Raw genomic sequence first — 12,131 nt, forward strand, 5'->3', positions numbered from 1 at the left:
GGTGGTGGTGCGAAGGGGTCAATGGCACGTGCGAGCCCTCGAGTCCACCTCCTCCTTCACGCTCGTGTCCAGGTGATCACGTGCCGCTCGCCGTTGCCGCTTTCTCCAGCATTCGCAACACCTCATCAGCCAGAACGCGGGTGGGGCGATCGGGGTGCATGAGGGCGATGGGCTGCAGCGCAGACGCGGCGGAGCTCAGAAGCCGCTGCCCATCTTCGAGCGCGCACCAGGGTGAAGATGAAAAGCCCATACGGGTGGAAGGCGTCGACGTGACCATCTGCGTGTTCATTCCGTCCATGCTCAGGAAGAGCTCGGGAGCAGCGACAAGGACCGCAGAGAGGAGGCGGACGCCGACGATTTGCACCGCTGCCGACGCCGTAAACCGCACGCATCCGAGGGAAAAGCTCACCAGCGCCTCCCTCTCCTCCCACGCAAGCCGGAAAAGGAGAGACGACGAGGCCGACGACTTGTCTTCTGCCGAGTTGGTCAAGGCAGGGGCAGTGGGGCTGCCGATCTTGCGCGCCATCAGAACAGCCTGAAAAATGACACTGCATGCGTCCACGGCTGCACGACACTCGTGCCGTTCTCTCCCCACCACACTTCTGCAAGCAGCGTTCGACAGCTCCACAATCGGGCGGAGGAAGCCGCGAAACCAACACAGCAGCAGACCCTTCGCATGGGCGGGGTGAAGAGAGATGGCGTTCAGCACGCACTGATGAACGCGGATGCATAGCTGGAAACGCGCCAGCTGCCGGGCCCAATCGGTTTCACTGCCAGCGTCGTCGTACCTCGGCAGCTCCTCCGACGTCTCGCGCTTCTCGGCGTCTCTGTACGCCTTCGCCAACCCTGTCAGCGGCGTCTCAAGGAGGCTGTTGCACAAGGCGTAGAGAGCGGAGGTGTAACCGTTGCCGGAAGTCGGTAGAGAAGATGACGTTGGAAAACCGTCGGTTTTGGATAGCGTCACAACGCCGACGACGGCTGCAGCATCGATAGCGGCGACGCACAGTCGCTGTTTCATGGCCTCCGCCTTTTCGCTCGAGCCCTGGTTGATAGGTATCCCTGGCCCCGCTTCGCCGGCTTCTCCCACTGAGTTCCCCTGCTGCGACGATGACAAGTTGACAGATATGTCCCCTTCCTCTTCCATCAGCCATTGGGGCAACGTGACAGTCAACAGTCGCTCCAGCGTGGCGCGGTACTCTAGGACAACCTGCAAGTCACTGGCCAAGTAACTGCCGTGATCTGCTGAAAGAGGCGCCGCCGTCGATGCCGATGGGTCGCTGTGCCGCGACGCTGTCTGCACACTCGCAGCGGCAAGGTACGATGACACGCCGAAGAGATACACCCGATACGCAAACAGCCTCGACGACGACAGCTCGCCACCCGGCGAGTTCGAGGCGTTGGAGGGCTCATTGTCTTTTGCCTGTGCCGCTGTCCACCGCGTCCACGCGTGGAAGAAGAGCCTCGCCGGAAAGCGGCACACCACTTCCAACGCAACCCGCTGAATTTCCGGGTACGCGGCAAAAATCGTCGCATCCGACTTCGCCTCCATTGTGACGCCGCGCCAGAGGACTCGCCACAGTCGGCGCACAATAGTGGCAACGTCATCGTCGTCGTCCTCCTCCTCAGGTGAATCCACTGCATCCGTCACGAATGTCGCGTCTGCAACGGCGAATGTTTTGGGGGCACAACTGCGTAAGCACAGGAGCGGCAGCAGCAGTGCGTGCAGGCGCGCCGACGCGCCTGCGTCGGCCCCGCTGCCGGTGCCCCCTGCACGGCAAGCAATGCGCGCCCACCTGTCATCAGGCGGTCCTTCCGTGGCCGACGCACGTGCAAAGAACGTGTCCCAGATGGCTCGAAGGTGCATCTTGTTTAAGCGAGCCTGGGCAGCTGGCGAGAGGTCATCGTTGACGAGGCCGGTAAGCGAGGCGGTAAGCCGCACCATGTACTTCATGGCCCACTGCACCCACTCTACGACAGGGGCACCAGAGTCGCTGGCATAATCAGCTGTGCCGTCACCCGCTCCGCGGTTCGCTTGACGGGCCAGAAACTGAAGGAGAGGAAGGGAATGACAAGCGTACGTCCAGCTCGCTGCCGCCGCCCGCACCCACCGATCTGTGAGCGTCAGAAGCGCCGTCTGCAACTGCGCTTCCTTGCGACGCCAGTTGCCGGCGCGCGCTTCAGAAGATGATGGGTCCATCTCGGCCGCTGTGGTCGGCAGGGCAGCCGGTGTTGAGGACAAGTCGTGCGCCGATCCAGCAATACCATCAGCTGAGTAGAGGAGGGCCTGTGATAGAATGTCGCCTGGCGTCTGCGGAGTCGGTCGCCGCACCATAGTAGGGTTCTGCTCGCTGTCTACACCGTCGGTATTCCTCTTGATCCCTCCAGGCGCGACTACAGCGCTGAGGGTGCCGCCGTTCGCCGCGGACTGGCACTGATACCCGCATTGCAACAGCAGGAGGTACGTCTCCGCTGTGTCCGTGTGTGCGGTGACAACGGAGGTCAACGCCGACAGCGCGGCGCTTTGCTTCCGTCCCGTGTCATCTCTTTGCACACAGAGGTGCAAGAGCGGGAGCAGCACGTCGTCCGGGTGCACCTTGGCAAACAAGGACGAGCTCAGCAGCCGCACGCACAGCTCCTCGTCCGGCAGCCGCAGCAACAGGTTCTCCGCAAGGAGTCTGAGTACGTGGCGTCGGCGTGCGCCTACAGACTTCGAATGGCCACCAAACCACGGCGCCACGGTATCCGGCGCGCTGGAGCGCGAGGGACGTTCCTCCGCTGTGTCCTCCTCCGCGGCGCGCTGCTCCGAGACGAGGTCCGGTAGGTTACACAGCACCTCCAGCACATGTCGCCGCGTGGCCGTGCTACCGTGCTCCAGCATACGAAACAGCGCCGGGATAAGACGGTATGGGTGCTCAAGAATAGACACGCACAGCAGCTCACCAACGCACCGCGACGCGGCGTCGTCCTCGCTCTCGAGTAGCTCTAGCAGCTGGTCGGACGAGTCCGCGGCGAAGCCAGCGAGAGCGCCGCTTCGCACCGCCGCGTCTAGCACGGCGCGCGAAAGCAGTGAGGCTAACCGAAGCACTCGCTCATTGCGGTACCGCAACGCCCGCTGTACCAGAAGAGCGTGGATCTGTTGTGTCACACCGCTGTCTGTGGCCCACAACTCCGCCTGCAGCGTTGTGGTGGGTGCGGCTGCGACGAGCGCGAGGCACGCACTTAAAGCCGCATCGGTCGCCATGAAGGTTGTCCGCTCGTTCTCCTTCGCATCGTGCAGGGTGGGCACGCGCAGAAGGGCGCTGGCCATGAACATCAAAACGTCCCTGTACGCTGGCAGAACCAAACCTGCCGACGTCGTCGGCACGCCCAGGCCTCCATGCACGGCGACCCACACACCAGTCAAGTTGCGAACAAGGAAGCACATCTGCAGCGTGTGGGCCCATACCATCTCCGTCAGACTCTGTGCGTTGTGCGATGAAGCCCCGTTGAACTCGCGCGTCGCGTTGAGGAGCGAGTACTGCAGCAGTTCCTGGTGTTTGACCACATCTGTGAAGACGTCCTCGAGCTGCTTCGAGACAGCTGACAGCAGCGCCGTTGCCGGCGTCGCTGCTGTGCGGGGGCCGCGGTGGTCAAACTCCTCGGCAAGCCAACGAAAACCGCGTCGCAGCGCGTTGCGGACCATTGTGACGCACCCCCACAGGCACGCTGGAAGGTCACGATCGAGCACCGGCGGGCGTTTCTTCTGCCTCCTTGACTTGAGTGCTGCCTCTTTGGTGTCCACGGATGAGTCGGCCTCGGCGTCCATGTGCGCCAACAGCACGTCCGTGGTGAGCCAGTACACACAGTGCACGACGAGGTGATTCAGCTCAACCGTCAGCCGGCTCGGCAGCGGGGCGGCGCCGCCCGCATCCGTCCTCCTCGCGGCGTGCAGTGCGCTCTCGCGCATCGACTCCTCCACGTAGCTCGCAACAGCCGGCACCATGCTCTGTGCAATGCCTGTGAACAGTTCTGTGTGTTCGGCGCACAGTCGCTGGCCCTCGGCGTGGCCGGTGGCCAACATGCGAAGCGTGTTCGACAGGATGAGAAGAAATCCAAGCTGGTACCGTCGGTTTGCATGCACGAGCCGAACAAATCGGTCATCGAGCTCCTTGTGCTCGCTGCTGCCCATCACAAAACCCCTCAGTGGCAGCCCTTGCAGTAGCGCTTGCGTCCACTCATGCGTGCAGCATGGACGCTCGTTGCCCTGACCGTGGGCCGTCGCCGGGTCACAGAGAATGCGTGTGCTCAAAAAGATGGCACACTCCAAGTCCGCAGCAGAGCGGGTGGCCACAAGCGCCATGCGATACAGCACCGCTTGCCACCCGCGAAGTACGCACGCGTCCGTCGCCGTCGCCGCTGACAACGCGGCGTCGCGATGCGTCTCGCCCTCTTTGGAAGGGGCCAACGCAGGCTCATGATTCGCGGCGCCTATCCCTGCCCCCGTCAACGTGAGCGTGGTTGCACGGACACCGTACAGAAGCCCGCGGTACGCCTGCTGCACCGAGTAGCTGCACATCTGCTCGTCTGTCGAAACCTTCTCATACAAAAGGCGTTGCAGCGAAGCCTCGAACGGCACCACGTCGACCAGCAGCGGCGAGGAGGTCAGGTAGGATGCTGCGGACGATTCTTGCCGCGGCACCGCCGACGGCGTAAGCAACAACGATGATGCGTTCATTGTACCCTCGTCTACCTGCCCTCGAAGCACGAAACAGAAAAGGCGTGAGCGTCGCGAGAGCGCAGGAAGCGAGAAAGAAGGAGTGTTTGAATGGGGCAGCGGTGACAGAGTTTCCCGCGTGTTGCGGGGAGCGCGAAGCTTATCCTAATGGGAAGGTGCGGAGAGATGCAATACGGAACGCTAGCCCTTTCACATAGGTATGTATATATGAATAATAGCAGCCCACAATATCTGTACGTGGGCAAGTGGGATCATTCCCTAGCGATGAAAACGAAAACAGAAGAAGGAAGGACGCGGCAGTGGCGCAGGTTGGAAGACACAGCCAAGCGCACATGGGGAGGTCGGAGAGTCATCAAAGAGAGAGACAGAGGAAGAGGGCGCACACATCGCGGGTAGCCGGAAAAAAAAAAACAGCGAGATCTGCGTGTGTGTGCGTTTAGGGTAGCTCAAAGCCATAGCACCAGCCAAACAGGCAAAGCCGAGATGCGCCCCCCCCGCCTACTTCTAGGCGGCGCCATCGCCACTTGCCACCGCGGAATTCCTGATACGCTTCTCAGTTTTACCTGTCCTGGGGAGTAGACAGGGTCAACGTCAGTTTGTTTCTGCTTGGCGTCATCAGCACCGTTGCCCACAACTCCGCAGAGAGGAACAGAAGGCCCACTCGGAGAGAGAGACACTGGAGCGCAGGACGAAGATGGACAGAAAACAAGAGAGGGAAAGCTAATAAACATGTAATGCAGGAAGGACAATAAGAAGTACGAAAACACAACAAAAACGCTGTCGGCGAAAGAAAACAACAGCGAAAAATACGTGCACCGCGCACGGAGATGGACACTAAAGAACAGAGTTGCACCCTCGGAACGACGAGGAGGAGAAAATCGACGCAATACGAGCCTACAGCGTGTGTATGTCTGTGTGTGTGTGCGTGTGGACAAAGTGAAAAGCGACCAAGCACGAGACAAAATCAAAACCTCGAAAAAAAACGAGCAGAGAAAGTGATCGAGCTTTTAGAAACCCCCTCCACACACACACACACACACACAAACAGGCAGACATATGTAAGCAGACAAGCGTGAAGGTAACAACCAAACAATCAGAAGCACACACACACACAAACACAGGAGCAAAGAGTGCAGCTCCACAGCACAGACGCCTAGACGTAAGAAAGAAGGAAAGAAGGGAGGAAGGGAAGAAGGAAGGCGGGAGGAGGAGAGGGGATACAACGCGGCGGTGCAAGTTAGTGCTTTATTTCCCTCTCTTTCTTTCCCCTTTGTGTATGTGTGTGTGTGTGAGGGTCGGTGCGTAGGCAAGGGATGGGTAGGTTATTGTTGTGAAGGGCAGAAGGAAATAAGGTAGATAGAGCGAAAAAAAAAAGACTACAGCACACACACACATACAAGGACGGACGAGAACAGAGGTAACGAAGAAAACAAGCGAAGATGATAGCGTCAGAAAAGCGGTGGGCAGAGAGGGATTACACGGAGAGAGGCACTGCAGTACGCTAAAGAGTCACCAAAAGGCTGAGACAGAGACAGAGTGCAGCATCAGGAGCACGGGACGGGTAGGGAAAGGAAGGGGAGGAGGACAACAACACAAAAAAAAAATAGAGCACATCAACACTTAAAAGAAAACAAAGAAGAGGCTCAGCCGGTAAAGAAAGAAAAGATGCAATGTAAAGAAAAGGGGACTGGGAAGAAAGAAGACAAGAGAGAGAAGTAAAGGGAGGGCGCAGATCTTCATACATGGCAACAGAGAAAAGGGGGAAAAACGAGTCATCCATTGCACCCTCTCACCACTACTCTAGTAGCGCGAACAAGAACAAAATCGGAGAGGGACACACAAATTCGGGTGAGAGAGCAACAATGAAAATAAACTAGACAAAGAGAAGGCAGCAGGAGCTGCACCAGCATACGAAACCAACAGCCACCCAAAGGGCAACACCGCAGCAGAAGCACGTCTCCTGCCCTTTGCCATAGCAACTCGCTTTCAAACTGACATCAACGCATTAGCACGTGAAAACGGCAATAAAAAAATCTATATATATATATATATCGCACATTTTGAGAGCACATGCGAACGGCGATAACACGCACACACACAAAAAAAGGAGGAGAGGAACCACAACGCAAGAGGTAAAACGAGAGCACACAAAACGGCTTGAGGTACAGCGACAACGAGAAGTAGGTGGGGGGGGGTATCGTGCGGTAGCGTGCGCGTGGGCGACAGAGGGAGAGGACGTCATGTAGGATCGACCCGCCTCACGTGCCAGCGAGTACACATACACACAAGCAAAAAGGCCAACGACGAGAGAAAAAAGCGCGCCAATGCACATCAATGAAGACACTCATACGCTCACCGGCGCACGCCAACACCTATACAGAGACGAGCCAAAACAAAGAGTGGCGGAAGCGGAGAGTCACCAGCACAAAGGACGGGAGCGGCAAGAGACACTGAGACAAGAAAATTCACCTACATACAATTTCTTTTTCAGACGCGTATATTATCTGCCCTATAGCGTGAGTCCAGCTCCACCCCACCTCGCCCTGGCGCAGGCCTCCATTGCGCGGCACGAAGCAGGCCTAGGCGCGCGCGCTGCAGCAATGCGCCGACGCGGTCATGCGAGAGCACGGCCCCCTGCCTCAACCTGTACCCACACCCACCCGCCGCGTCGCAGGTCGCCTCACAGCCGCTCCCCCATCACGCCGGTCGCCACCTCTGGTGCAGTCCAGTAGGCGTGACACTCAGGCCCTCCACCACACCAGGAGGCAGTGCTGAAGGCCGGCGGCAGGATACATTCGAGTCGCGCGGACACGCTGCCCGATCATAGGGGTGGCACAAGCTGTGGGCACTGCCGCCGGCCGCTCCGACGCAGCGCCGCGCAGGGCCTCCTCGCCGACGTGCGTAGCGGTAAGCATCACTCTGGCCTCTTCCTGTGTCAAGGGGACTGAACACTGGAAAGCCCCGTCGAGGTGTCCCTATCCTTCAACGTAGACAAAAAAGTGAAGAAAAACGACAAAAAAGAAAGAGAGCTCCTAACAAGGGCGAAAGTCCGGTAAGAAAGAGGAGCACCGACATACATAACGGCAGTGGCGGTGGAAGTGTGCGGGTATGGAGGAGGGGCTGGCGACATGAAATGCATGCATGTGAAAGAAGCCTCGCAGCGTTTTACAGGCGCAGGAACAACCGCAAAAGCGACACTCACACGCTGAGAGTGAGAGAGTATGCTTTCTTGTGTGTGTGCGTGTGTGACCCAGAAGACGACATCTACCGTGATGAGGGGTTCTACACGAGCGACGAAGGGAGAAGAGGAAGGGGCACAAAAGAAAAATCAAGGACAAGAGGGCAAAAAAAAACGAATAGAAGGAAAAAAAAATATCGTCAAAGTGTGGTAGCGAGTAGCAGCAAAACAAACAAGGAAGCGATCGTCATGGCAGCCAGAGTCAGCACAGAAAGCGAGAAACAGAGTTGGGGAGATCCGAAAAGAAAAAAAAGAGAAGGAAGAGGCAAGAGGCAGGAGGCAGGAGGCAGGGAGACGTGTTACCCCATACGCCGGCTTTCATCCCTGACGTTTTGTGTTCGCCGTCTTTTGTTTTTTTTTTCGGATGCGGAGAGCGTTGTCGTTGGCAAATTCTCATCCTGCTACTCGATTCCCTCTTATGCACCACTGTTGGCACCACAGCCACGAAGAATGCCACGTATAGACAGCAAAAAGAATAGAAAAAGAAGCGAGCACACGAAAAAAAATTCAAACAACAAAGAGAGGCGAATTTTCGCCTCAGTCAAACACCTCACGGTGCCATGCTCCCCTCGCTCCACCGTCCTTTCTGTTACTTCGTCGTCGTTCGACCGTATAGAATGCGAAGAGGCAACACGGAAAGCCGCAACAGAGGCACGACGCGCACATAAACAGCTACATAAAGGGAGAAAAGAGTCACAGGAAAGCGCTCAGTATATTACTCCTCTTTGCCTTTTATTCAACTAGGACGTGCGTTCTGCCAAGGTGGGGCGATGCAGATGAGCACTCTGCACTCCTCTCCGGCAGAACCCCCTCCCTGTCGCCCTGTTTCGTTCGCCATCCGTTTTCCTTCGTCTTCTGCCGCCGACATGAGCTTGCACGTTTGTATGCTTCCTCGAGTTCATGACTATGCACCTCCCCCGCTGCAATTATGCTGCAGTGGTGATGCACAGCTCCTTCCTTTTCGGAGGGAAGGGGGGGGGGGTGCTTCCGCGCCTTGGACTTCATCGGGGGCACCAGATCAGGCTCCACCATACACGCGAAAGGAAGGAACAGCGAAACCTTTGGAAGAGGAGCGAGGTTGGCGTGGGTAGGATGCACTGCCACACACACACGCCTACAGGCGAACAGGCAAGAGCACATACTATAGAGAAGAGGGGGGCGAGTATCCGCAGGCCACTCCAGCGACCAGAGGCGCATGCAGGAAAGACAACAACACCGCCAAAGAGGACTCGCAGAAGCCTAGAAAAAGATGAAGCGCACTCATTTGCACGGAGGCGCACGCACACCAATGCGCGCTTGCAGATGCGACACACACGCAGACAAGAAATACTGTTTAAGAAAAGAAGCGCGAAGATAGCAGAACTCGCGTCAATAGTGGTCTACATCGCCTTGAAGAGATCATAATACAAAGGCCAGTAAAGAAACAAGGTAACGGGGAGTCCACTCAAAGAGCTACGTGAGACCTCAGCAATACGACTTGGCATCACACACACAGACCTGCAGATCTCGTGGCGCCGGTGCCAGCATATATGCGGGGACGCCCCTCCACAGGAGCAGGAACACGGAGAGCTAAAGCTCATACAGTCGACGTCGTCGCACCAGGAAACGCCACCGCACCACAAATCTTTTTTTTTTTGCTTTCTTGTGTCGCTCTCATGCTTTTCTCGCCTCTGTCGCTGGTGTCCACTCCTCTGCCGTCTCTTCCCTTCTTTTTCACTCTACGCCGAATCCTCGAGGTCGTCGTGCGCTCTCTCCCCTTCAGTTTCCGAAGGCGTGTCAGAACGCCATGCTCTCATCACATACAGAAATCACGTAAGTGCCACTGTATCGGCCCGCTTTTCCTCTGCCCTCTGCATGGTAAGGTAAGATGGATCACAACCAGAGCGCAGGAAACAGCAACAGGAACACAAAAAAACGTACGTCTGCCAACACATCAACCGGCACTGTCACTACCGTCTTCCGCCTACCACAAACTCGTACCCCGATATATACGTACACACACAGCCGCCCCTCACCCACCCCCTGCGGCACGGCGGCCACATCCGCGTCCTCTAGGACGAGCCGTCCGGCCGCTGCATCCGGCCACGCGTCTATAACGGGCTCAGCCTGTCCCTCCCCCCTCGCAGGCATGCCTGCGCCATCGGCGCCACACCCACCGGGCCGCATGGCGCGCACCAAAGTAGGCGGGACCGCCCTCACGGGCGTTACTCGAGGGCGGTGGCGTCTGTCAAAGGGTGGGGGGCAGGGGTAGCATGCCGGTGGTGGCCTAGGCGCATGCCGCACGAGCCGAGGTAGGATGCTGCCCAGCCTCAGCCCAGGGCCCTGTGAGACCCTGCAACGTCTGCCTGCATGCCGTGCTTCTCCCCGTCAGTCTCCTGAAGGCCGCTGCATCCCGTCACATACGGCGTGGCGACCCCCCTCCCCCCTACGACGACGACGGCCACCACCCTCCACAGTGGACTCCGGATGACTGGATGATGTAGTGCAGGCTGCTCTGGTGATGCTTCCGGCATCTGCGCCTCACGAGCCCCCATTTGGTCGGCTGGAGCCGATACGGCATGTTTTGCGCACATGCACTGTGGGCTCTCTTCGCGCCACGCCCCTCTGCATGCGATGCGGCATGCCAGCTGTGCATGGCGGCGCTCGCGCTTTTGTGGAGTGGGGGGGGAGGGGAGGGGGCGTGTTCGAGAACGGCACTGTTGCCGGGGGGGGTGCGTGCCTGGACGGCTTGCCCGCATGTTGCCGCGACGGGTCGGCCGCTGCTGTGCGCGTGGGGCGGAGGGGTCCCGCCGACACGCGTGCGCGTGCGCACACGGGGAGCTCACAGCCTGCCGTTCTGTGGGGGCACAGAGGGTGTGGTGGGGGCAGCGACAGGCCCCCGACGGGGGCAGCCCGTGCAGCGCGTGCGAGACGTGCGTGTCGAGGTGACCGCGTGCAAGGTCGTTGCGTGCGGCGGGGTGTGCTTCGCTGGGCGGGTGCGCGCCTTGTTTTGAGGGATGCTCAATCCACCTGTATGGCGTGCTTCACTGTCCAGCGCACCACCTTCCACAGGGCGGCGCGCAGGGCAGCGTCGCCAGAGAGGCCCGCCTTCGTGGGTGTTGCTGGCTGCAGTCGTGCATTCTGTCATAGCCTTGCGGAACACCTCGCAGGTGTGCGTCTGCGTGGCTGACTCTTTGGTGTGCGGCCGGACGTGGTGTGTATGCGCCTAGCATGGACTTGGCAGCACAGCCGCAACGCCGCTGCCTCGCTCTTGTCGTTCGGAAGAGGGGGAGGGCGTACACCTGTGCCCCGTGTCGTGGTGTGCGAGCGCGGGGACGCCAGCCCGGTGCCTCCTCTCTCTTGCTGCACCGGGATGCTGAGACGCTGGTACGCCAGGTGCCCTGTGGGGCCTGTGGGAGTGAACTGCACGTCTTGCGCAATGCAGACCCCTGTGCCGACGCTTCGTGACGGGGGCGGGCCGACCAGCCACGGTGTGCTTGGCTGCGCCCACTGGCAGTCGCGCTGTGTCCGGCGCTGGCGGGGAAACGGGCTGCTTCCTGCATCAGCGCCTCGCTGCCAAAACAGAAAACAGGAGTTGGGGGACGTGTACCCGTTGAATCGCCGGCACAACTCGCGGTGCGTCAGCACAGGCGTGACCGTGCCGCGAGCCTCTTCGGCGACATTGCCCCGCCCCCTGCCCTGCCCTGCCCGCGGACGCCAAGGGTGGGCCACCGTACTCGGGGGAGGGGGGGGTGCGGCAGGCTCGTGGCCTGCCGTCCATGATCGGGACACTGGAGGCTGGGATCCCACGGTGCGGTGTAGCTGGGATTATGATAAAGCATCATAAAGGAGAAAAAAGAAAGGACGAGGCTTGTCTAGTACCGCCGAGCCTGTTCCAAACTTCTGAAAGTATTGGTGGGATGCCGGAAGTGCACGAGACGAAAGAAGAGAGCGGCGCAAGATCGACGAAGAAAAGGAAAACTGGAAGCAGGGACAAGAAAGCGAAGGAGAGAGGGAAAGAAGAGGGACGCACAAGACGGAACAGGGCGTTGGCGGAAGTGCGCCGTAACGCGATGAGAAGAAACGAAAAACAAAAGAAAAGAGGGAAAGAGCACAGTGACGCAAGACAGCAAACAAGGACACATCCTTTACACACATAGACACAAACGTGTGAAACAAGACCAGGAAGAACGACAAAAC

The 12,131-nt window shown here is 58.8% G+C and overlaps 1 protein-coding gene across 1 annotated transcript; it reads right to left on the reverse strand.

Annotated features, from left to right (window-relative positions):
• Positions 1-76: 76 nt before the first annotated feature.
• Positions 77-4,714, reverse strand: LINJ_34_1940 (conserved hypothetical protein; the record flags this gene model as incomplete). The annotated part of the gene is made up of 1 exon (XM_001468522.1): positions 77-4,714. The coding sequence occupies one exon, from the start codon at positions 4,712-4,714 to the stop codon at positions 77-79; it is 4,638 nt and encodes a 1,545-aa protein (XP_001468559.1).
• Between the last annotated feature and the right edge of the window lie 7,417 nt (positions 4,715-12,131).

Source organism: Leishmania infantum, chromosome 34 (genome assembly GCF_000002875.2).
Source record: "Leishmania infantum JPCM5 genome chromosome 34".
In the NCBI taxonomy this organism is placed as follows: Eukaryota; Euglenozoa; class Kinetoplastea; order Trypanosomatida; family Trypanosomatidae; genus Leishmania; species Leishmania infantum.